At 46.0% G+C, this 26,839-nt stretch overlaps 1 protein-coding gene across 1 annotated transcript in view; it reads right to left on the reverse strand.

Annotated features, from left to right (window-relative positions):
* The window catches only part of ENPP1 (ectonucleotide pyrophosphatase/phosphodiesterase 1), a 594,855-nt gene extending 568,719 nt beyond the window's left edge, over positions 1-26,136 (reverse strand). Inside the window, exon 1 of the mRNA XM_069606684.1 lies at positions 25,918-26,136. Within this exon, the coding sequence (XP_069462785.1) occupies positions 25,918-26,094 (177 nt within the window). The 5' untranslated portion in view covers positions 26,095-26,136. The remainder of the gene's footprint in view (positions 1-25,917) is intronic.
* Positions 26,137-26,839: the final 703 nt, after the last annotated feature.

The raw sequence follows: 26,839 nt of genomic DNA on the forward strand, positions 1-26,839 counted from the left end.
GCCGACACTATGGGTGTCCCCGATGGTGGTCACAAAGAAACCTAAACAGCCGGGGAAGGTCTGCATTTGCATAGACATGCGCCTCCCGAACACTGCCATCAAGAGGGAGTGCCACATCACGCCAACCCTTGACGAAATTGTGGCTGACCTCACGGGATCGAGAGTCTTCTCGAAGGTTGACTTGAAAGCAGGATACCACCAGCTGAAGCTGCACAGGGACTCTCGGTTCATAACCACATTTTCTACACATTTGGGTCTGCGAAGATACAAGCGGCTAAGCTTTGGGATATCTCCGGCGGCCGAAGTCTTCCAACAGACCATTCAAGAAGTCATCCGGGGCATACCAGGTGTCCTGAATGTGAGTGACGACATCCTGATCCATGCCCAGGACAAAGTTGAACACTCGAGAAGACTACAGGTGCTTCTGGGCCGATTAGAGGATGCGGGCCTAACCATCCATAAGGAAAAATGTAAGTTTTTCAAGACAGAGATATCGTTCTTTGGCTACAAGTTTAGCAGTACTGGCATCTCACCGGACCCCCAGAAGCTTGCTGACATACAGGCCGCGAGTCCGCCCATGACACCCACCGACGTCCGCAGCTTCCTGGGGATGGCCACGTATTGTGGGAGATTCATCCGGAACCTGACTACTCTGTCAGAACCCCTTCGAGAACTTACCAAGCTCAACGCGAAGTGGGAATGGGGGAAAGCGTGCCAGGAAGATTTCGAAAGCATGAAAGAGTCGCTGTCCGTGGATACGAAAATGGCATACTACGACACATCGCTTCCGAATGAACTTTATGTGGATGCCAGCCCTGTTGGCCTGGGGGCCATCTTCATGCAGGTCACCAAAGAGGGTGAGAAGAGACCCCTCGCCTATGCGTCTCGAGCTCTCACGGCGACAGAGCAGCGATACTCTCATATTGAGAAGGAGGCAATCGCCGTACTGTGGGGGTGCCGCCATTTCCACCTCTATCTGTATGGCCGCAGGTTCACGGTGATCACGGATCACAAACTCCTCCTACCATGTTTCATGGGCACCTCCTCGCACCCGCCGGCCAGAATAGCCAAATGGCTGCTCCATCTCCAGCAGTATAATTTCAAGTTGACGTATCAGCCGGGAAGCGGCAACCCGGCAGACTTCCTCTCAAGGCACCCTCGGGCGGCGACGCCACAGGAGGTTCAGGTGACCGAAGAGACCGAGGAGCACATCTGCCAGGTGGTGCGGGCCATGAGGCCGAAGGCGGTCAGCATTGATGACATCGCAGAAGAAACATGCAATGACCCCTGTTGCGATTTGGTAAAGGATGCCATCATTTCAGGTGACTGGAGGTCCTTCATGAAAAACACGCACAACAGGACGGAAAAAGCAAAGGCGTTCCTCACAGGGATGTTCACCGTCCGCCAGGATCTGTCGATAACAGAGCAAGGTCTGCTGCTCCGCGGAAATTGCATCATCATCCCGCCAGGCCTGCAAGACCGAATAGTGGCCCTGGCCCATGAGGGCCACCAAGGGATGGCTCGAACGAAGGCTCGAATTCGACACCGAGTGTGGTTTCCACAGATAGACGAAAAAGTAGAAAAACTAGTCAACACCTGTCTACCATGCCTGATAACCGGAGCCCCACCTGATCCAGAACCTATCCAGTCGGCGGAACGAGGCTCTGGCAGGTGGGACGCAATGAGCATTGACTTCTGCAAACTACGAGAAAGCCTGTACCTCCTGGAGGCCATCGATGATCACTCCCAATACCCCGAAGTCGAGGTGGTCGAATCCACAGCGGCGGAAGTGGTCATCCCGGCCATCGAGAAGATGTTCGTGACACATGGACTACCCACCACGATCAAAAGTGACAATGGCGCACCCTTCTAGGGGGAGGAGTTCAAACAATACCTGCAAGATCTGAACATCCGGTATCACCACATCATGCCAAGGTGGCCCCAGGTGAATGGGGATGTGGAACGGTTCATGAGAACAATCAACAAAGTGTTGAGGTTATCAAGAGCAAATGCCAGTCCGTGGAAAGTCGACCTCCATCATTTCCTGAGAAACTACAGGGTCACCCCGCACTGCACAACTGGTGTCCCCCAGCTGATCTCATGTTCGGCACCATCATAAAGTCGTCCATTGCACATCACCCCAGCAGAAGACCGGACGAGCTCGACGATGGGCGCACCGAAAGAAGGAGAACAGATGCCAATGCCCACATGAGTGCCAAGAGGAGGTCGAAACCATCCAACCACCAGATGGGCGAACAGGGGGTCATGTTACGGAACCCGACAAAGTCCAAGATGGACTCCCGCTATGAGACTCTCCCATGGACGGTCCGCGAGACACAAGGGACCATGATAACCGTGCAAAGCGGGCACCGTCAGGTGACGCGCAATGCGTCGTGGTTCAAGGTGGTGCCGCGCAATCTTTGGACTGATGGGGACTGTCCCCAAGAAGATGAGGACTCCCCGCTGATCGAAGACCAACCTGCCAATCTTCAGGGTGAAGAAAATGCAGGTGACAGAACGTGGGAGCAGTGGAGTGAACCGGATCTGGATGAGCCGTAGGTGGAAGGTGAGAGATCAAATGAGAAGGTGGAGCCCAGCTCCCGGGGTTGGAGATATGGACTAAGAACCGCCACCCGGCCGCCAGCTCGGCTCAAGGACTATGTGCGGTAGCTTGCACCACGAGAACTGTGAAAGTGGAAAGTGCCTGTGTTGTTGTGTTCATAAGCATGGGCATATTCGTGTGGGCGTGTTTAGTTGTTATGTTTATTTATAATAAAGGAGGAATGTTATACCCGCCCTGCGCCCCGCAACGCGGTGATGCAGGGTGTCTGAATAAAAGCCCCGCCCACGCGCATGGGAGGCAGTTCCGGGCACAGACTCTAACAACGTGTGGCGTGTTTCATTTCGCTCCGGCTGGAGCTGCGCCACTGCGGCCTACCTCAGAGGCCTTCAACGTTCTGCCTCCGGGCGGAGCCAGAATGTAACAGTGACCAACCATGAAAGGTGCATAAGGTAATAAAACAGTGGCAAGATGTCAGGCTGAAAGTAAAAACAATGCAGGTGGCCACGTAGGCTGCAAAACAAATGCCACAGGGGTCGACTGCACACGCAGCAGCGGGGAAAACACAGAGGGGCTGATCCACCCATATTCAACCCATGGTCTGTGAGATGAAGGACACAACTGCATCAACATCAGGTCAGTAAATGGATTCAACCACATCACCAGCCACGCAGGCAACAAAGACAAACAGAACAACGCAATCATCGGACACACACGTCACATCACATGTAATGCACAGAGGTTTACACCAACACAGATGGCACTTTGAAGTGCGCTCTCATGGATCTGCAGCTAACAACACCTAAAACCACCAATACACACACACTATGCACTTTACCTCCCCCCTCCGATGCATTGGTCAACAAATAGCGACACACATGCACTAGAAACATGTGTAACCCGCTTTTAATTACATTGCATGGATTTGGTTTAAAAGCCAAGATGCCACACTGGATTTGTTGACATATCCAGATAAGAAGGATCCATTCCAGGCGTGCTGGCATATGCCTAGGTGAGTTGGGTGGGGTGCACTTTGCGAACTGGTATCTAGAAAGGATATCCAGATCAAGGTATCGTGCTGGATTTGCCAATTACAAGGTTTGCCTTGAGCGCAGGATGGGTTGAGGGTTGCTGGGGGCTGTGTGTGAGACAAGCTAGTGGTAGAGCTGTAAATGTAGGAAGGTGTCGGTGTGTGCAAGGGAGGGGGTGCAAACTGCTGTTCACCTGCAGGGGGTGAGAGGCAAGTTGATCTATGCAATGCAAGGTGCAAATATAATAGTGGGCAAGATGTAGTTGGGTAAGGAGCAATGCATAACATGGAATAGCAAACCAGGAAAAGGTGAAACAAGGTGCAATGTGTCCTCCTCACTACACACTGGCCTCCCATGTCACAGGCAAGCACCCTTGCCCCACTCCCTCACTTTTCACCTCTCCCTCTCTCTTGCACACAGACATTGTGCAAGAGTGAAATGGATGTGTGGCCGCAGATGAGGTAAAGGGTGTGGGGGGCTAAAGGCCACGCTCCTTCCACCCTAAGAAATGTGACCAAGGTCCTGGGAGGCATGAATATTTTGGATCAGTGAAAATGTTGACTGGGATAGGATAACCAAAGAGGGTTTTTTCCCCCCTTCTCAGTATTTTTCTTGGCATAGAGCCGCTACATAATCCCATGATATGGTGTCCAGTAGGACCTGTTTGAATGTTCCCTGGGCCAAGAAAATAATTTGTTTGCTGTTTTGATCCCTGACGGTTTCCCACATAGGACTATTCAGTGCTTCCAACAGGCTTCACCCTTCTCTCACAGGGCAAACAGAGCCACAGGTTTAAAAGTATCACACTCAGTTGTTTTTGCAACTCCATAACTCATACATTTCTCTAAAGGCAGGTCCCACTGGTCTCGCCGTGTACGTCTCATCATTAGAAAATTCACCGGACTACTCCGTCCCTACCTCCTCCACTCTCTCCCTACCTCCTCCACTCTCTCCATACCTCCTCCACTCTCTCCCTACCTCCTCCACTCTCTCCATACCTCCTCCACTCTCTCCCTTCTTATTCGCCAACCTCCATATACCTCCAAAGAAGTTGCTCAACCTCCTCTTCCGTATGAGGTCTTTGCTCTCTTTCAACATCCTCCTGCCTCAGATGACATCTTAATCCTTCCAACTCCTCCGGTTCGCAATCTCCTTCCATCTTCTGTGTCCCTCCTCCAAGCATTCCTATTCTTGGCCTTTCCTTTTAGCACCTCCTTCTCGATTTCTCCCTTCTCCACATCCATCTTCTCCCTGCGTCTTCCTCATTATTTCTCCTTGCAGCTTTGCTGCCTCCACTTCCTTGATGTCAACCTCTTCAAACACCCTCATCTGTGTTGCTGTCCCATTTTCCATATCGCGTGGTCGGGCAACTGGAGCAAAAAGGACCTGACTGAGGTACTTGAGCCCTGTTGACAAGAATTGTGAGTGACTGACCTATGTCAGTTGAGCCCTTCTCCCTAGTGGTGTGTGTGGGTGGCCTATGGCTCAGGGGGCTGAATTTATATCTGCGGGATCTGCCATCTTGGCATAAGGCGGTCATGGCAGCCACCTGATTCAATGCCCAATATTTGTGCATCCTCCTCTTCCCCCCAGCTTCCCATCTCTGAGGACCATGTACAGCTGCAGTCTCCCATGCACCTAACATCACAGCGTACTCCTGCTAAGACTAAAGTCATGGGGCCTCATTACGAGTCCGGCGGTAACCGTGCTGGAAAAACCAGCAGGTTACCGCCGAACTCGTATTACCATTTCGCCTCCATGATTGCAGGAATCACCGGGCATTACAACCCTGGTCACCCAGTAATTCCAGAGGCGGAATTCTGTAAATCCCCATTCCCATGGAGTCCCGTAGGACTCCATGGGAATGGGGATCATGGAAACACTGGTTCCGTCTATGACAGAGCCGGTGTTTCCATGTCCGCCTGCAGGTGGGTGGTGTAAAACATGCCAGGTCAGACCTGGTGGGAGTGACACCTCCCGCCTGCAGGACTCTCAATCAGCCGGTCCGGAAAGAATGGTGGCAGCGGTTTTACCGCCTCTGTTCTTTCCGGACCGGCAGGGTCGTAATGAGGTTCATGGTCTCCATCAGAGATCGCAATGGTCTGCTACCTCTCTCTGCAACATACCAGTGTTTCCCTTGCAATTTGCAGTCATGGTCTGCAATTGCTGATCACAAGTATAAATACTCCAGTCTCCTGCTCTATTTACCTTTGGGATGCATGTGAGCAGAGGTGGGAATTGAATTGAACTGAATTGTTTATTTATATAGCACACCTAACCCTCAGGTATCTGCGCTCCTTGCTTAGTTACATTTGTACAAGGTTACAGTAGCACGATACAGCAAAATACAGAGATAATACTAAGGGCTTGTGTACAGGTGTGGGGATTGAGGGAATAGATACATATATACATTGTAGGTACAGTCAAATAAGTAGGAGAATAACAGATAAATAGGAGAAGCAGGAGGTAACAGGCAATTATGGAGTCTCCTGAGAGGACAGCCAATTGCTCATTGTGTCGGGAATGTCTATTAATGGATCTCATAGTGTTGGGAGAATGGCTGGTGGGCTGGGGAACAAGTTTGGGAAAAGTCACGAGGGTCTGGGGATCATTCATGCACCTACACGAGGGCCAGCATCACTGAGAAGGGTGAATTTCCTGGTGCCCAGTGTCTCGCTCAGTTCAGTCTGCTTCCTCTCCCATGTGGCCATGTCACATTGTGCAAATGACACTTTGGTGTGTCACACTGGTTTTTGCAGTATTGCAAAGCCTGCCAACTTGTCTGATGGTGACACCATTATGCATGTAGTTTCCCTAGTTTGCATGTTTTTTTCACTTTTCTCCCCCCGCCTCCCACTGTATATTACAGCGCATTGGGTTAATCACGTAGATGTAGGTTTGTATTTGCGTAACGTACACAGGCGAAGTTGCAAGTGCTGATCCTAAACCTAACAGCCACCACAAAGGCTGTTGTATGGCAAACTTATGCATATGTGAATTGCTGTAACTTGGCAGCCGCGAGGCTTGATGGCTTATGTCTGCATGTGGCTAATTTACATTGACTAGAAGATGGGCCTTGGTCTCTCACTCGACCCAAACTCTGACAGCCCTTCATAAGTCTCATGCAATCTGAAGTGGTATTTCTCTGGTATCTGCCACCACAGATACTCCTTTTCATAGAATGCATTTGATTTTATCATCTAACCCTTTAATGGACCAGCGAGGTTAGTCCTGATAAGGGTCGCGTTGTCAATGCTGGAGCAAAGTGCCAATTGTTGAATGCGCGAGCCACCTTTGGCACACCAGTGCTATGTCTGGCATTGCAGCGATGGTGTGCTCTGCCACACCGACTGTCTACTGCATGACAGCGGGCTCCACACATGTTCAAGGTGCATTCTGACTCCTTGGCTTAAAGCATGTAGGTAAATTGCCATTACTTCACAATGTTAAATCACTTTTGACTTAAGAATGGCCTTCATGAATGTACCTAAATTCACTGTCAAAACCCATGCTGCAGGTAAGGTAAGAGGAACACTGCAGTGAAATACAGTACAGGTGCGTGTTGGAAAACTGCAAAAGATAATGCAGTCATTTAGCAAATCAGAAATAAAGCAATATCATATTATACAGCCTGTCACACCTCAATGGTGGTGGGTCTTCTCAAACAAGAGTCATTCTTCCATAAGACACAGCCATTAGCATTGAGCGAATGCATTTTCATACACAATGAAAAATAACCTAGTGCAGACTTAATTAATTTCCACTTCTCCACTTGTACGTGCATGTGTATTCCATGGCGTTATTTTACTTAATCCCCACTTTATTGCAATAAAAAAAGAATCATTGATTAGTTGTCGAAAGAATGCCATGAATTGCCATGGGATCAAGCTTGACAACAGCTGACTGTTCCGACACCTCTTGTATGTTTCATTGTTCCCCTGGCTCTCCCAAATGTCCTTTCTGTACCTTTACCATGTTGTAACAAAGCTTGAAGTATTCTTGTAAACTGCTGCGCCCAGCTACCTAAGGGTTTGCTGTGCATTACCAAATAAACAAACAAATAAACTAATACTCAAACTGTTCCTGCTACACCTCCCCCAACTAAAGAACCAGATGCAAGGCATCTTCACTAATTCTCAAGCTACGCCATATCCAGAGGTTTGTTTCAAGTCTGCATAATAAACACCACCAGTCCCCCCGCCCATTCGTTATCCTAAACCGTCCCATTAATTCTAAAGGAACTGAGAAGCCCGGGAGTGACTGAGGCTCATCATATCAGGAAGTGCATCTGACAGACAAAAATAAAGTCCCACCCTATATAAATAAACCACTCATGTGCCCCTAATTCATTGAAGAATGGATCAACCTGGATCTAAATGCTGCAGAATGGTTATGTGGGTCATTTTGTTCCATGTTCTCCTTAAGCATTATTCCTTCACAAACTCAAATTCAAAAACTACACAGTATAGTGAGCAGGGGCTGCGGGGGACACCCGTGCATGTACGCATGGGGGGAAAAAAATGCGCAAACATTTTGTATTCGTGCATTTCCCATGCGAAAATTTCCGTCACAGGAAAATCTGCCGCAGAGATATCACGTAGATCCAACTAGGTCAACTACACAGGAAGGAATCTCAAATCGCAGCTAAACTAATGCGTGAACGGTTGATAAATATTATCATTGTTTAAAATCACACTCTGGGCCTTCTCTGCTACTTGGCTCAGGAGCACCATTTCAGTCCAAATGAAGTCGGTCGAAAGCTCTTTACGCTTCATAAAAATCCTTAATACCTGCCTTCTTCCTTCTTTTCTCCATTTTGGCTTAACTTCACTGGCAGGGTTTTGTGTTGGCTCCATTAGTGCCCAGAAGCTACATTGGTGTTGTTCGATGAGCTGTACAGGTTTGTGCAACATAATAAAACATTATCCAAATATGTAAGCATTTGATAGGTGGAATAATTAGCCGTATTAACGCGACAACTAAGCTCCTTTTGTGCTCATGTACGACAAGTCAAAGAGTTTAACCACGTAATGTTCACTAATATAGCATTTACAAGAACTAGTGACCACATAAAGGAGCTATCGCCAGAGGAACTAAAGGTCACATCAACTTTTAAGCTTTAGAGTGATTCAAGGACAAGAAATGTGTGAGAGCGCTTTCCAAGGAGCACCATCTGGTTTCTGTGCATAAATAACTTGGGACGAGTTGTCTGCCAAACTCAACTTTTCCGACACTTGGAAAAATAATGCAATCAACTTGTTTTGAGCAGAAATATGCATCAAACCTTGTAGGCCAACTTAAGCCCAAAGGAAATTACATGTGAATAGGAGTGGCTCTATCCTGTGCCCGGTCATCACTAGGAACTGAAACATAGGAAACGCTTTCAAAAACTTGTCTTGTGGAAACTATGAGCAGCGTCGTCATCATAGACTGACTCAAGTATTCAGAGCAAGGAGACTAAAGAAAAAGTCTTTTGTATCCAATACTTGTGTCATAGCTCTTTAAATTAGCCAGGGAGGACCCTTCATTTCGTAGCTACTGATTGTATGATGATATCACCTTCCAATAATAGTAAACATTGAATAAAATAATACAAACCACATCCAATCATTTAAAATTTGTGGCAAACCTTTTTGCCATTTAACCTCATATCTCAATATTATTGGTGCATAGAAACCAGGCAACAGAATGTGTAGAGTACAGTCAATAACTACTGGTATTGACTGCATTCTGACTCCACAAGCAGACAATTAAACAATAAATCAATTTCCAGGCAAGCTGTCTTTCAAGATGACACTTTCTCTCCAAGAGAAGGATTTCTTTCAATGTAACATCCTATTTAGCACACAGAGAAAGCTAAAACGTAGGAAAATGCTTTCATTTTCCTTGATAAAAACGGTTTCTTTTGCATGACCCTTAATGCCTTTCATGTTAAACGTTCTATCGTTTAACCAAGTATGCAAATGAATTGCTTAACGCTTGAAGACAAGCTTTTAAATATTACAAAATAAAACCACATTTAATTTCTCATTATTAAACTACAGTTTTTTACTTCAGCACCAAAGCTCCAAAACACGTATTGCTGCCATGATGATGTGCTAATAGCTGTATAGACCTTGGGAGAGGTCATTATCATTTTGTATAATGACACTTTCCCCAACTATGGTGGGTCATTTTCCCATGATAATGATCTCTCCCTCTATCTATCTATCTTCATATATAAAGGTGAAAATGTGTGGGTGTGTGGGTTTGTGGCTTTGTGTATGTTCCCTTTAAAATTCCACACAGTTTCACTAATCTGCACCAAATGTTGTGCAGTCACCTGTTAGGACCCTCTGGATATTACTGGCTACGTAACATCTGGACACCCCACCCCTTTCCCTGGATTTCAGCAAAAGGCTCTGGGTTTGTGGCTTCGCGTATGTTCCCTATACAATTCCATACCGTTTCACCAATCTACACCAAATGTTGCAGAGTCTCCTGTTAGGAGCCTCCGGACATTACTGGCTTCATGACACCCCACCCGTTTCCCCGTATTTCAACAAAAGTCAAAATGTGTTTGTGGCTTCTCGAAACGTTGTTCCTTATACAATTCCACACCGTTTCACCAATCTGCACTAAAGTTTTGCAGTTACCTATACCTATGAGGAAATTAAAGCCCGGGCAACTCCAGCTATATCGGCTAGTAAGGCTAGAATATCCCATTCTATTTATAACAAACTAAAAAAACAACTCAAAAAGTAACAGCCTTTTAAAGAAAAATATTTCATTTTAACATGTTTTCCATTCAAGGTGGAACCACAATCTATAAAAACATTTCCATATTACAATTTCACTTTTTTGCGGGGGGAGAGGGGGGAGGACACATTTTCATTCCTACCTATTGAAGTAAATGCATAATACAGCTGCATACATAAAACTATGTCCATTCTGACACGATTCCCCCAATATAGGCCTTTACAACCAGTGGTAGTTGGTTTGGCCACTCACCTACCCCTGCCACGCATCCCACTCCTCAAACGGAACAGGGATTCTGAGCACATTCTTCAAATAGATTTGCAAGGATGGAATGTTTTATGGTATATCAGTATTTTTAACTGGGGCTATTAAAACTGAGGGTCAGAAATTCAAGTTGCAAGCTACTAGGCAAGCATGAAAAGTCACTCGCCCTCTCAGTTCTCCACCATTTCTTATCTGCCAAGGTTTAATTATCAGCAGCCAATGACTAGTGGTGAGTGCACATTTTGAGACCTATTAGAGCTAGGAAATTTGGCAAAGTGCATATATTCACACAACAAGTTGAACAGTGCATCTGCAGACACACATGTGATGATTTGGCTCGCTCCGGGATGCAAGGATGAGTGTGGGTAAAATGGCCCACTCAGCCCTCACACTTCTACAAAACAAAACACATAACAATCATAAAGGTAAAATAAAGGGAATGTTCAATCAAGGTTCTATAAAAATATGGAAAACTTTAATCAAACACACCATCTGCCTGTAGAACGACTAGAGAATACTGTACAAAAAACCACCACCCAGGAAGAACAGAGAAGATGCAACAGATTGAAGTGTATGTAGGTCCAGGGGTGGGGAGTAAATCACTTGCCATAGAAAGTATATCTTGGATGACAACAGGAGCGATCATGACCTAACTTCTGTAGGTCCAAGTGGGCCAAGGGTGCTGTTCAGAATCAACAGTACCTGAATTGAATTTTTGGTGGCCTGACGAAGTCAGACCCGAGGTTGAACGTAGATGCAAATGGATAAGCTGGTAAGCTAGCTCACTGCTGCGGTCTGAGTGTGATCTGCAGGTCGCAGGTTCGAATCCCAGCAAGTCCAACTCAGCCTTTCATCCTTCCCAGGTCGATAAATGAGTACCAATTTTGGTTGGGTGATATTGTAAGTAAATATGTGCTCTGTAAAGCACTTTGGGTTAAGGCGCTATATAAATAACCACATAAATAAGCACATCATTATCATTATCAAACTCACTTTGTGCCCCTTGGGTCATGTGGGCCAATCAGCAAGCGGGTGTCAAGTAAGGGCGAAGTTAGTTGCTCTGTGCATTAGAAGGGAAACTCTCAAAGGTGCATGTTGTGGTGGCCTCAGGAATGCTTCACAGTTGGCCAGGCTGACTCATGCTTTTAGTCCGAATTGGTGGAGAAGCGCTGCAACCAGCGGCTGCGACTTCCCTCTTGTTCCAGCTGCGGTGAACATGGAGCGACTGGTTCAGTGCGGTAGAACAGGGAGCTTTGGCTGGTCTGGCCCTCCGGTTGCTGAGAGGCCTACTCAGGGAGACTCGAGGATAGGATGGTTCCGTACAGAGTCAGCTCTCCCAGTTCATTAGATTCCAGGGCATAGTGGGAGGTCCTGATCCTCAGAAGGGGTCATTCGTGTTGTGCACTGGCAGTGGGTAGGAAACAGATCTTCCTTCTTTCTTGGATGATTCCAAAATAATACCAACAATTGGTACTATACCTCTCATTGTGTCCTTAAAAAGGATTACTGAAAGAAACAAACTGTGGCGGAAAAACAATGATACTGCTTATCGTAATGCTGCCAACACAGCCCTTAATATTTATTAAAAAACTATGCTCTCTGCCAAAGCAATCTTTTTGCAAAGCCATATTAATACAGCGATTTACAAGCCAATAGAGCTTTTCAGCATCATCAAGCAACTATCCAATCCATCATGCATAGCACCAACTTTGCCACTATCTTCTAAGCTGATCAAGGAGTTTTTCTTGGAAAAAGTAAATATAATCCGAAAGAACATTGAAGCAGGTCTTCCTAGTCCTCAAACTTCTATATCTGAAACAAACCCTGAGAAAACTGTTCATACCCATATTTTTTAATTCTTCCAGTTACCACTGAGGAAATACTCACCTTAATTATGGTACTGAAACCCACAAGGCATAACTATGATTATTTACCTGCATGTCTGGCTAAACGTCATGCTACTGAATTAAGTGAATTCATTACTTGTTTTGTCACATCCTTCCTTTCCCAAGGTCCTGTCCCCAAAGAACTCAAAGGATCAATCATAACCCCCTTGTTAAACAAATCTTCACTGGATAATAAAACACTCCAGAAGAATCGGGCAAATCTGTGGCGTTAAAGAATCCAAGAGAGTCTGAGAGAATATGGGGAAGGGTTGGGAGGTCCCTTCTTTTGAAGGCAAAGGTCTTCAGGACATTGAACTAAAGTTAGCCTGTTTTAGTGATTCAATCCCTGCTCTTGAAAAGAGTGGACTTTGCCCTTCTGATGTCATACCGAAAATGCTTTGCTCTACAGGAAGTGGAGGGGACAGGAAAGAGAAAGAACGGCAGTGAGAATCAAGATGGTGGAAGTCTCCTTCCATTGACCAGAGCCCTCCTGCCTATCTTAATACCACCCTCCCCTTCTCACTGAGAATGAAGGCCTTTGGAGATACAGCACACTAGTGTGAAGCTACTAGTTTTTGAATGTGTGTTCTCCTTTGAAGCCTAGGCCCAGGACAGCTGCCTGCTGTGTGGCTGTCTCGGGCGGAAGGATGTTGCCTGCCCTCACAAAGAGATCAAAGTGGAGGCCCGGCCCTCCAGGTTCCTGTACTGCCATTTGGCGGGCTACACTCAGCCGACCAAAATACACTCACCTACCAAAGCAGAGCTGACTCACAGGAGTTGATACATGTGCGATATCAATTGGAATCTGATGGGCGCCATGATCATTAGTAGTACCATGCACTAGTACCATGCACTATGTCTAAACTCAGGCATAGCTTTATTTTAGAGATTATCCTGCCACCATCATGGGTTACTTCTGATCATCCTAGTTTTGGTACAGAGGTACATGTCTTAAGTGTAGCCCCCCACATGGTAGAGACTATTCTGTCGCTGCTGCTGTCAGTTGGGCATCTACGACCTCTGACCCTGCTCTGTGCCATAGGTAGAGCAGGCGCTGCGGATCAGGATACTGATGCAGCAGGACACAGATACATACCATGCTTTTGGCATGGAGCTTGCAAAAGGGGAGTCTGATCAGCGGATGAACCTTTCAGAGGTGGAATGACCCACATCATTTTATTATTCAATCAAAATAAAAAAGACAGGGCTTTGCACCCTTGCCAGACGGCAATTCCTGACACCAACAGGTTGAACAATTTGTCTGCAGATCCCCCATACTCAAATAGCCCAAAAAGATGTTGACATCTTTTTATGATTAATAACAAAGTTCTGTTACAAATAGCCATAGTTACAAATAGCCATACACTGACACTCTGGATCGCAAAATCTAATCTACTGGGCTTATGGGTGTCCCTGTCAGTAAACCTGAACATTTCCACCAACACGTCCCCTTCTGTTTCGCTGTATAATCAAACACCCAATTACCCTACAGTTCAGCACTGAAAAAGATCACAGGACTAATGATTGTTTTATAAAGGATAGGATGAATCAAAGGTCACATGACCCATAACCAACACAATTGTGCTTTCAATAATGAATTGCCTGGGTTACATTCCTGGATTTTTGATTCACAACATGCTGGTCCCAGTCCCTTTCTTGTTGTACCACAGACTCAAGTATTGGAAACAATCACGTTAACAGGATTTTCTGCAGAAAGCACCTGTGACTTTTTGTGTGTCAAACATTACTTTCATATTTGCAATATTATGCTGGGGTCATTTACCCCAAACTAATATAGAACACTGGTCATCAGCAAAGAGTAGAACCAGACACAGCAGTTCCAAATTTTGGGGGAATGCCTTCATTTTCGCGTAATGTCTTGGGGAGATTGAAAATAGACTAATGAGGGAATTGATGAGAAGAAATAAAAGAGTCAAGAGAAATGAAAGACTGACATGGGAAAGCCTGGGAGGGGAAACGACATGAGCCCCAAGTGAAGCATCAGTGAGGCACATAGGGAGAGACTGACCAGAGGGAAGCCAGAAGGTGCAGAAGTGGTTCCCTTAGGCATTAGCCCTCTACTGTCCCATCAAGGAGGAAAGTAGGGACCAAGCCTTGGGGAATAAAGGGAGGTTTCTAAGACAAGGAGGTGGCTCGGAACTAAAGGTTGAGCCTTTAGGCCAACTCGTTCTTCCATCCTTTTGGTAGAAGCTATGGAGCTTTTCCAGATGCTGTTTTGCCCATGCTTCTGCCGCTAGCGTGTCTACTGCATGGGCGGATGCGGGCCCAGAGATAGTCATTCCGGTGGGATACCGAAAAACTGCCCTACCGTCCCCGCCACCTTATATCCAGGTATTACTGGGATATTATGGCCGGCGGAGATGCTGGGAAGTTCCCATTCCATGGATTCCCATTGGACTCCATGGGATAGGATTGCCAATGTAAATGTTGAAAAACTACAGTCCAGGATTAGAGTGTATCAATAACATCAATAGTGAGAAATAATAAACAAACAGTGATTGCCTTATCAGAAGGGGTTCTTGATTATAGGCAGTGGTAAAACAAACGTATTCCAATACCTAAAAGTAAATAAAAGAACAAAAAAATGCACTTAATTCAGAGTTACGGGTTGCACTGGATATTCAATTGACAGAAACACAGACTAGTACCGTAAACTTCATGGGACCAAGCTTGTCTTCGAATGCAATAGATCAAGAGGTCATGGACAAAGTGAACTCTGGATAAACAACAGAGAAGGGAAAGGCCTCCAATGAGAAGAGGGGCTGAATGAACACAATGAGGAACCTAAGTAAACAGAAGCCCAAATTATCTATCAAAAGACACTGGGCAGGAGTGGCCATAAACATATGAGTGAAGTGACTAGTGAAACTGAAACTACCCCTGACAAGCTATCTCTGTTCAAGGATGTGACACTCCCTCAACAGCTTGAAAGAATAGAATTCTAAGTCCCAAGCAAAATTTATTTTTAGAACAATGTGGAAATATCTTGGTAGACAGACAACATGTATAGTTTGTTTTTGTTTAAGTTGAAGAAAAGGACCCAAGTGTGCAGAATTTGGAAGAAGTGTGATGGGTAAGTGACAGAATACCATCTCTGAGGCTGTAGTAGCCTTACATTGATTTTATTAATAGAATTATGTTGGTAATTCTTTTTCTGAAAGTGCAATCCGCTGATCTAATCCAACATTTATATTGCTTCATGGGGAAATCATAGATCACTCCTATGAAACATGCTGTGCCTTTGCTGAGATTGCCCCCGACATCTCAAGGCAACTGCCCTGCAGTGGCAGCAGGGCAGGGTCAAATCTCACATGTGTATTTCTGGCAGCTGCTGGAACACAAAGTTCCAAAAGGCATTAGTGGCTTTTTACTCTCCTGTACCTCTGACTCAAAATAAAATAATGGCATAATCTGATCGAACATTTATAGTGCTTCATGGGGAAATCATAGTTCACTCATATGAACCATGCAAAGCCTTGGCTGCGATTGTCCCATGACATCTACAGCAACTGCCCTGCAGTGGCAGCAGGGCAGGGTCAAATGTCACGTGTATTTCTGACAGCTGCTGTGACACAAAGTTCCAAAAGGCAGTACTAGCTTTTTAATCTCTGACTCAAAATATAATAATGGTATTCCTTGTCAGTCTGGCGGCACGTTAAATTGTACATTGTCACGGGTTTATTACATGGCCCATCCAGCTAGGAACTCCTTCCCCGACAATAAATGTGGCGCACAATAAAGCACTTTTTATTTTAAAAAACCTACAGATTCTTTTTTTGAGTAGACCTTCAACCCGTCGCGCTCCCAACCCCCACCAACACCCTGTGTCACAATGGACTAGGAACCAGGCTGTTGTGTATCAATAAGATATTTATTAATGTATTATTTAATTAAAAAAGAAAATAATCAATATACAGCAGCCACCAAAATTGTGGCAACACAAATACAATATTCTATCTAGAGCGACCAAGTGGAAATGGGCTGTTATATTCACTTTTGTTATAATGACAAAACAGGGAAATGCAATCAGGTTTAAATAGACTGTTACACTTGCTTTTGTTTTAATGACAAAACTAGGAAAAAAACATTAGGTTATAGGCGATAGCGCCACGGTTTAGCACTCCCCCCTGCAACACTCACCCCCAAACATCAATTAAACTTGATTCCTTTGAATGGAAGGTAGTGGCAAGGAGCAGGAATAGAGAGTGGAAATCGGGTTTAGCGTAAAGCCCACCACCCCTAGATGGGAAACCAGCAAAGACAGTGAAAACCCGTTTTTGGAGTAAAATGGAAGAATGGGATTTTGATTCTTCCTTACAACTGCTAGGCGACAGAATGAAAGGAAATTCCAATTGCTTACACTTTAGGAGATAGGGAAAGTGTAAGGAATACTAATCAGCACACCAGGGCAAAAATAGCAATGAAGTGGGAAAATCGGCTTTGGGAGAAAGCAAATGCAAAAGGGAAAAATACAGTGGCAAATGGAAATTTGTTACACTGGGTTTATGATGACAGGCAGCTTTGTTAAGGGGTTTAGCTTAAAAAAAGGAAAATCGTTTTTCAATGATAAGGACAGAGGCACATAACAGGTAGACTTCTAGGCAAAAGGGATAGCTCACAATGGAACAATGGTTTGGGGTTTAATAGGACAGACGCAACTAGGAATTAGTTGGTTAATGCACACAATTAACAGACAAATTCGGTTTTTAGTTACAAGCAGACTAATTCTTTTGAGGGAACACTTTAATGACTATAACAATTAGATACAACACCAGGGACAAGATGGTTGATTTCAAATTGCAGTGATCTTGTACCATGAATTTCAATCGGGAAATTAATTGATTTACTTTTTAAAAAAAAATACTAAGGATTTACACAAACAACTGAGAGGTTTTTTTAAAAAGAGGTATATGCTAACATACACAAGGAAATAAGAGATTCTTCTAGGGAGAGATGACTGGATTACACTGTTAATTTTGGGGGTTTCAATGTGGGAAATATTGGATGCAATTTAGGACTGGAGTATATGCTACTTACAAAGCAAGCCTTCGTTTAGGATTCAGGACAGCCATCTGGATCTCAGGACACTCTGGACAGCTAGGACAAGGGATCTGGTCACTGCACTCTCAAAGATGGTAATGGTCATCTTCCTTCTCTCCGTCCTCCTTCTCCTGTCTCCCTGGATTTTTGTCTGACCTCTGACCTAGTACAGTCCCCTTTATATAGCACAAATGACATCATAATTTTACTACCTGAACCCTGTAATGATCCCTATCGTTTGGATAGGACAGTTTACCATTCCTCTCTCCGCCCCCTGGCATGATTAGTTCAAGTGAAGAGAGCACCATCTGTGTGAAGAGAGCACCATCTGTCTGTTTGCATTTATTACAATGCTTTGTTCTCATGAGCACTTTTTGGCAAAAACCAGTCATAACTTCATACTTATACTAGCCCCAGACATATGAAATAGATATGCAGTTTCAGTTGCTCATAGACAATTAGGAAAGCCAATCGCCAACTCTGTACGAGGAAGCATGGCCCTTTGGCACATTTTTGTCATTTTCATTAAATTTAGAACAGTTATGACTCTGCAAATGATCCAGCATGTTCCTAATTTCATCTTTCATCTTTTCAACAACTGTCATGTTTGTCATCTGTTCAGATCAGCCATAAACTAGTTTTAACTGGCATTTTTAGTCCCCAAAGTCCTAGGGAAATGCAATTAGTCTCTTTAAAACCACCTGGAAATTACATGGAAAAATAGCATAAAACGGAATTGATTATTATTCTGATTGCTGCGAAATGCCTAAAATGAAATCAGTCTTTTAATGTAACCTGAGAGTGTCTTGTTCCACCTGGGAGAGGGCTGCTTCCTCCCCCCACAGCCATCTATCTCCCTGGGCTGAGCCTGTAACCAGAGTTTTATATAAGTATCTTTGAAGTGGTGTGGGTTCTTTTGAAGGTGGTGGAACAAGGAGCTCACACCTCCTGGTCAAGCTCTAGCCACACTTTGCCTCCTTTGAAATCTTTGGGCTCTTGCCTTCATGTCTGCAGAGCAGGGAATTATGACGCCCTCTCCAGCATCACGTTTTATGGCGGCATGGTAATAGGATACGTATGATATTCAGCGGGAAGTGGGGCTTTGTCATTTGAAGCTCCTGCCTCAGCCCGAACTGGTTTTTCCAGCAGAAAGTGTTTCTGCAAAGGTGACTGGAGTTTTTGGGTTGGAACATAATGTACATTGGCTATGGTCAACCCCGGGCATCATATTTCCTTGCCATTTTCTGTGTGAGCAATGTTATATTTCCACTGTGGCTTTTTTAAGCTGTTTTCTTTTCACACGTATGCAGCCTTTTTGCTTCTGATGTTTAAAACCCTATTGTGTAGGTCACAGGATTCTTTAATTTCTCTCCTTTTTGGACAGGTTTGCATTTGCTCTTGGTCCATTGATAATGAGGTGTAGGCCCCCTTTTCCCATGGTTCTTTAATTTGACATGAACACAAAGAAAAAGCCAGGGCATTTTTCATTTGCAGTGTTTAAAGGATTGATGTTCTTGTGAAAGGGCAAACACAAGCCGTTTTTCTTTGTAGTGTTGAAATTGTTGCCCCTCGTGTGAAATAACAGTAAAGCAGGACTGTTTTTTGTTGCAGTGTATAACTTCTTTTCATTCAGGTGAAAAAAAGTAAAGCAATGCTGTTTTTGGTTGCAATGTAGAAATGTGTGTCATTACGATGAAATTAAAGCAAAACAAGGCAGTTTTTGATGGCAGTGTTTTAAATGCTGCTGTTCAGGTGAGCGGCTTCTGTATAGGGCCTTTAAATGCACCCCACAAAATATAAGCCTTGTCTGGCTATGCTATAGTAGCTACTGAGATCACACAATTATAGAGACACAACCATGTGGCACCTTGCCCGGGATGACAGATGATGGTCTAATTGGGAAAACGTGGAGTAGTCTGGTGGGATTGAAGCACCTAAGTTTTATTTCACATACGTGCTGCTAAGGAGCCAAAAGTCCAAGGTTGGGGTAATATGCCAACCAATCAGCGGGGCTGGTTAGACACCCTAACATACAACATTGCAAGAGCCAATCCCCTAATGTTTGTCCATCATAATCAGTACTGTATGCATTATGACTTGTTTGTCGAATAAATCTTATGAATATATTTAGAGGTAGTTCAAGGCGTGCCCTAAAGAAAAGGGGTAGCCAATAAAGCACTAATACTTATATATTTTATAGGTAGATATGTTCCCTTAACCAATCCCTCCCTTCGATAGGTTTTGTATTTTGCCACGTAGAATGGAATAGAATTGATTGTTTATTTGTATAGCGCCTATGCACAATGTGTTTCAAAGCGCTTCCAGGAGGAGGGGAACATGGGAGAATACAGTTACATTCTTACAAGTCCTTGAAACAATTCAGAATGTGAAAAATAACTATCTTAATCAGCCTAGCGACATTTCAGATAGTGCAAGTGCAAGGAACAGTAGGAGGAGGGGGAGGTGAGACAAACAAGCGGTTACATTACTATGCCTGACGACATTTGATGTAATGCCGGAAAATTAACAAGAGGAAGGAGAGGGGGGTTTGGAGTGAGGGTGAAGGAGAAGAACAACACAAGCAACTAATCATACAAGGACTGAACGACTACTCAGATTAGTGCTGCAAGGGGAAAGTGGGAGGAGAAGACAAGGAGGGAAGGGGGAGAGACAAAAAAAGCTGCTATCACAAAGTCAGGAGACAAATGATAGTGTAAGGGCTAATGAACAGTAACAGGGAGGGGTAAGAGGGGAGGGCAGGAGGACGCGAAAGACATGCAGCTACAATTACTATGCCTGACAGCAGTTGAGGTAGTGCCAGCCTTTGGCAGGGAGAAAGGAGGGGTGAGGAGGAGGAGAGGGCAGAAGGATGCGAAAGACAGGCGGCTACACCTACCATGCCTGACGGCAATTGAGGTGGTGCCGGAAATTAGCATGAGAAAGGAGAGGGGAGGAGTGATAATAGGAGGGGAAGGAGGAATAAGCGACCCACGTACTGGGTCTGGCGACCTTTCAGTGTAGTGCTGGAGGCGAGGGGTAGGAGAGAACAAAAAGGAGGGAAGGGGACAAAGACAGGAAACTATCATACTGGAAAGGAGGCAAGTATAATAGCAAGTGCTAGAGAACAGGGAGGGGGCAGGAGTAAAAACTAAATGTCAGGGGGACACACAAACCATCACGGGGGCACACAAAACAGCCATTATGAGGGGGAAGGAGGGGCAGGGGTACACTCACAGCCATCATGGAGGGCAAAGGCACACTCACATCCATCACAGGGAGTTAGGGGGGCAGTGGTACACTCACAGCCATCAAGAGGGGCAAAGAGGTGTAGGGGCACACTCACATCCATCACGGGGGGCAAAGAATGACATCATAAATGACATATATTGGGGTGTAAGGCTTCTATGTAATCAAGTTACTGCGTGAGTGTGCAAGCATCAGTCCAGTGTCTGCCAGATGACCCAGCATTATTAAACTTATAATTAAGTAGTATTTTGCCTAATTTATTTAGTCGGTCCGTTATTTGGTCTAAAATCTATTATTGTAAATCCATCTTGCACAAAAGACGCTGTAAGGTGCTAGAGCACAACCATGTGAAGTGTGGCACATCTTGGGGACATAAATGGACAATTGAGAGACGAAGTAAAACGTTCAGGGCTTTCACATGTGAGGCACCATCGCTCAGTGGGTCATGCACTCTCTACTCCGATCAATCTTTCAACATTGTGAGACCAATAATTTCAGGACCATTAAATTGAATAGAAATAACCTCCATTAATTGTAGCTCTCATTATGGCAAGAGCTGTGTTGGCACTGGCTCTGCTTAGTGAAAAGTTTGTATAACTAAGAATCAATATATACTCACTGTTAGGCAGTAAAGACAAGCGGTCTGAAACCTTTGGCTCTCCAGATGTTTTGGACTGCAACTTCCATCAGTCCCAGCCAGCATAGTTAATGGCAGTCGAAACACAAAACATCAGAGAAGCCAGAGGTTGCATATCCCTGGTGTAAACTGGACTCAACAGGTGGTATAACAAGCATTTGCAATGCCAACAGTGTTGGCTTTTGTTTAGGTATTTGCCAGGCAATGCCATAATGGTACTACTTTGCCGTTAGTAGTAGCATCTGGAAAATGGTGCAAGTACCTGGCCATATCATGGCAATGCCTGGCAGATGCCTATCTAATACAAATACACAAGCTAAAACTTTTGGCTTTGCCAATGTTTGTTTTTGACAGTACTTCAGTGCATGGACAAGCATACTGCTTGTAAATCAAGGAGATGTGGGCACACTTGGTTAAGACATTTGTATTATGGCAATGGCGCATTTAAAGCTCCAATTAAACCATTAACTCACAGAACACTGCTTTCAAAGAACACCGGCAGGCACTTACAGTACAACACTTGATGTTGCTGTTTGATAAAGCTAGCTCAAAGAGATCCCAGGATGATGTATTTTGGGGATGGAGAGGCACAAGTGGGTGGAAATGGCTAAAGGGACCAGAATGTCCATGGGCAGTCAACAGGTGGGTGAATAACTAAACAACACCCACAAGCTGTGTGTCCCTCATCGTATCCTTTCTCCCTCCTAGTTGTACTCCAATGCAACAGTTGTGGCTTATAGGTGGTGCTAGCCAAAATTAAAAAGGACTCACTGCAATCACAGTAACACCAAAAGCTATTTGGGGTTTCTTAGAAGGCACTTGACTTTTGGCCTTCACAGTGAGGGGGTAAGTCCAATAGAATGGCTGTCAACCACGAGAGGGAGGTACTTTAAGTTACAGAACCCACTTTGAGGGTCAGGAATCACTACCATAGAGTGATAGTGAGGGCGATGTGACTAGTGGGTTACGCTTCAAGGGGCAGGTGCATTATGCATAGTGAGGGGCAGGGAACACACGGGGACAGGGAACACTGCAAGGCATGGGACACTTTGCGAGCACGCAGGCACGCTCTGCAGTACAGATGTAGAGGATCAGGGGCGCTGAGTATGGGGGGGCTGCGCGGCCCGGGCCCCCCCTGCAGAATGAAGTCAGGATTGAGCCCCCCCCCCGGCCGGAGAGAAGAAACGCAGTATGGATGGCCCTTTGTGCCATCCATACTGTGTCTCTCTCTGGCGACCAGGGTAAAAGCCGTGGAAAAACGATGTTTAAAAATTGTGGGACAGATGCAAAGCAAGAGGCTCTTGCTTTGCATCTGTCCCTCAATTTCTAAAAATCGTTTTGGGTTGGTTATACTTCTACATGTGTGCACCGTTGAGGCAATGCTAGTTGTTGAGCCAATGCTAGTTCATCTTAGTGGGGCTGCTATACTTTTGATGGGACATCAGGACTTCTCAGTTGAGCTGCTACACTCTTATTGACAAGGCCCCAGCACTTCTCAACAGATGTATTTCTTTTTATTTTAATTGGTTATTTATAATGCGTGTACTACCCAGCGGTTTCTAAGCGCAGACTGAGGGAGCGAACCTGTGTTGCGCGGACTGAGGGAGCGAACCTGTGTTGTGTGGACCGAGGGAGCGAACCTGTGTTGCGCAGACCAAGGGAGCGAACCTGTGTTGGGCGGACCGAGGGAGCGAACCTGTGTTGCACGGACTGAGGGAGCGAACCTGTGTTGCGCGGACCGAGGTATCGAACCTGTGTTGTTCTGTGTCGTCTTGCTTCCAAGGCAAGCACGTTGCCCCTGAGCTATCCTTCCAATACTCAGATCTGAAGTACATTTAATGATGATACAGAACCAGAACTATTGAGCAAATCTGTCATCATCAGAATAACTCAACACTGTTGTGGTTATACAAAAGCTCATATATTTAAAGGGATGGAATTACTCAGAATGTAGCAGCACTGTTCAATAACCCAAAGTTCTTAAACATAGTTAATGTGAAAATACTACCCTTCTCACCGTTGGGCCAGTACTGCCACTTCTCACAGAGGCTTCTACACCTTTTATGGGGCAGCACTGATCCAGCCTACTGCTCACATGCTCAGAATTGTCATTTCTCAGCAGGACTGCAACACTATACCATTGTGTTCTGTATGTTGAGTGCTTCTTCGCCACCAATGTGGATTCATGGCTCTCTCCCAGCGTCTAAATAGTAGATCTGTCTACATTCAATTGGCAACAGGCATGTCTGGAGCTGCCTGCTGTCCATAAACTGCTGCTCAGGATGTTGGGAGCCGTGATGGGGCAAGGGATAGAAGGATCGAGCCTGTCCGATAGCAGAATTAGCAGGGTCTTAAAACCTGCTCACTCCTTCTGGAGGGGCCATGGGGCAAAATGAGCCTGATCCGACATACAGGGGGCTGTTACCCCTTTATCTCTCCTGAATGAAAGAATTAGCACTCTGAGACACAAGTTATCACCCCTGCACAAACATTGAATGAATATGATATGGATCTATAGATCGAGAAAACTGGAGTGACAATTCAGAGTGTTTTAACAGAAATATAATTGTCTTCCCAGATGGAAGACTGACTCCATTAATATACATGGGGACACTGAGATGACCAAGAGTGAAACTGTACATTCAGTTGTGAGATTACCAGCAACGGTTGATACTATGCTCCAAGGAGTGAGGTGCCCACTCAATATATCACACTGTTTGTAGGTGCGAGACCCATCCTGAATGCTTGCCCAAAGAGCCCTGACCAGAGTTTCACACTGAATAATTGAGCATGTGATCCGGGGTCTGCAGCCCAACAACACGCAGGGGATTCCCATGCTCCCACTTGCGAGATTTTCACCAAAGTAGTGAGATTGTGCTCCAGGGTAGGAGCCACACGCACAGTCTTAGCTCTGATGTTTGACACACTCACAGGATGGGACGGCATTTCGTTCTTCCATCCTAGTTGTGTCGCTCTGCCTTTTGAAGGCTACTACAACCTGGATGATTATAGAGGGGTGGAGTTGGGGCAGTGATGGCCTACTGGAACTCGAGGGCTTAAATCTCCTTCTTACTTGACTTTAGTAAATGCAGTACATGCTAGCCAATATTTCCACTGTTCTACACTGTGCGCGCCTCCACCCCCCCACCCCCCACGCGCCGTTGCACCAAGTTGGCGACTACATGCAAATTTGCGGTCCTATAACTGCCAGTGATGTCACTTCCTGTATTTGGGCCCCACCCTCCCCCCGGAAATGTATAAATTGGCTCCCCTGGGCAGGGGCACGGTGTGGGTCACAGAGCACAGTTTGATGGGCAATGGGCAGAACCAGGCACGTGTCACTTCGAGGGATGAGTAGAACGCTTTGAACAGGCAAATGCCCCGCTGGACAGCTAAGATGGGGCAGGTGGGCTGTACCAGCCAAGATGGGACAGGGGTGCTGTAACAGGCAAGAAACATAGGTAGGCGCGTGGGACTCTGTGAAGGGCGTGGCAGCAGAGTGTGGGACGGGTCCCCACATCGTGTGACATGCGCAAGCTCCTTGGAGAGATGTACAGAGTCCCCTTAGTGAGAGGACCAGGCTATAATAAAATTAAATATACATGCTCCGGGTGGGGGGGGGCATGGAGCATCCTGCAGGAGCTGCGCTCGGTCAGCCAGGGGGTGGGGGGAACTCCCGTTAGTGAGGCGTGAACACTCCCATCCGTGAGACGCCCTGAGTCCCAAGCTCTCTTCATTGAGACCTCCAATCTCCCATCAATGAGACATCCAAGCCCTAAACCTCCATTAGACAGATGCACGACCCCCATCAGTAAGACACCGCGGGCAGAGAAGCTATGAAGGCGCTACACCTGTGACACAGTTGTTCCCGCACAGCGCCCACCCCTCGCGCCCTTTAGTTCAATACTAATACTATTAGTATAATAGAACATCCACGCAACGTGCAAAGGTTACCAGCCGCTATTGATTGCATGTGCAAACAGAAAGCGCAGCTCTCTTGTGAGTGGCTGTAATGCCCACTTGAGTTCGGGGAGTCACCCCGTCGGAGCAGAAATAAAATGCGCACAAACGCTGTAAGTTAGATACACATTTGACCTCCGTAGACACCAGGTGGGATTAGCTGTATTGTCGTCTACACAGGTGCTCTAGCCACGAGCTAGCCTGGGAACTCGAGAACCTAAGCATGCACGTCTGTCACAGACGTGCGCACGGGCTATGGCAAGGGTGCGTGTGAGTGGCAATGGCGCCTGAAGTCTTCGCTCTGTGCAGTCCGCCAGGTGAGCAGCCGCAACGGTCCTATCCCTACTATACTCACATTCAAGAAATGCGCACAAAAGGACGCAGTCGCAGCTTCACGTCACCTACAGCGGCGCTGCATGGCCTCCTACAAAAGTAGCCAGCGCAGACCTGGGGCCACGTGTTCCGCCAGGTGACGCGCAAAGCTTCCTCCGTGCCCCCTGGCACCGCTGCCCCACCAGGCGGGCCCCAGCTCACCAGGGAGAGCACTTTCCACTTGCTGGACTCCTTCTTCGCCCCCGAGGCAGCCGGGCGCGGGCCGCCTCCGTTGTCCCCCATCTCCACCAGGGGCAGCGCCTCTTTCCCGGGTCTGCTCTGGCCGCCTGAGCCCGCCGGGCTCTGCTTGGCGGCGCCGTCCAGCTGTTGCTGCTCCATTTGTGGGACTCTGCGAGCAGCCTCGCCGTGCTTCCTGCACGCCTCTGAGTTTAATACGGCGGCTGGGAGGAGACAGGAGGCGAGGGGGCGCGGCCTGCCCTGGGGCAATATAGCAGCTGGAAGTGCAGGAAGCTGGACCACCTCTCCCCAGGGGACAACATCAGTTAGCGGTTGAGGGGTTTGGTCTGGAAACCATTTATTCATCTGTTTACCTACGAAAAATCCCAACTATCCCACTCACGGCAAAACCCCATCTCTGCAAACAGCGGGCTGCCGAAACAGCTGCTTGTATTTTCTCTTGATGCTATGTGCGAGATTTATAAGAAAAGAGACACGATTGTCTCGCGCCGGCTGCTCGGGTAGTTTGTAGAATCTGAAGAATGCACTGTGTGGTAGAAGTATACCATTCACTGTGACGTTCTCACTGGGAGCCCTCGCAGCTTAGTTTTTCGTTTGTGTTTCAATGCCTTTCCCATTCTTTATTGTATGCGGCGTATAACATATTTATTGCACTAAATATTGGACACTCATCATTTTTTTTGTCAGCATTTTTAGCACTTTATGGCATTCAGCACTTTTTTCATTGGCGTTCATGCATTGAGGTAGCACTGAATTAATAATCAGAGAGAAATATAGCCACACAACCCATAGGATAAATAGGTACAATATGGGCAGCTGGCCAACTATGATAATGGTCATTTATGTACCCACTTTTGAGGGTCACCCACATAGGAAAATCCTCTTT

The sequence above is a fragment of the Ambystoma mexicanum genome, chromosome 4p (assembly GCF_040938575.1).
Source record: "Ambystoma mexicanum isolate Mex_15411 chromosome 4p, UKY_AmexF1_1, whole genome shotgun sequence".
In the NCBI taxonomy this organism is placed as follows: domain Eukaryota; kingdom Metazoa; phylum Chordata; class Amphibia; order Caudata; family Ambystomatidae; genus Ambystoma; species Ambystoma mexicanum.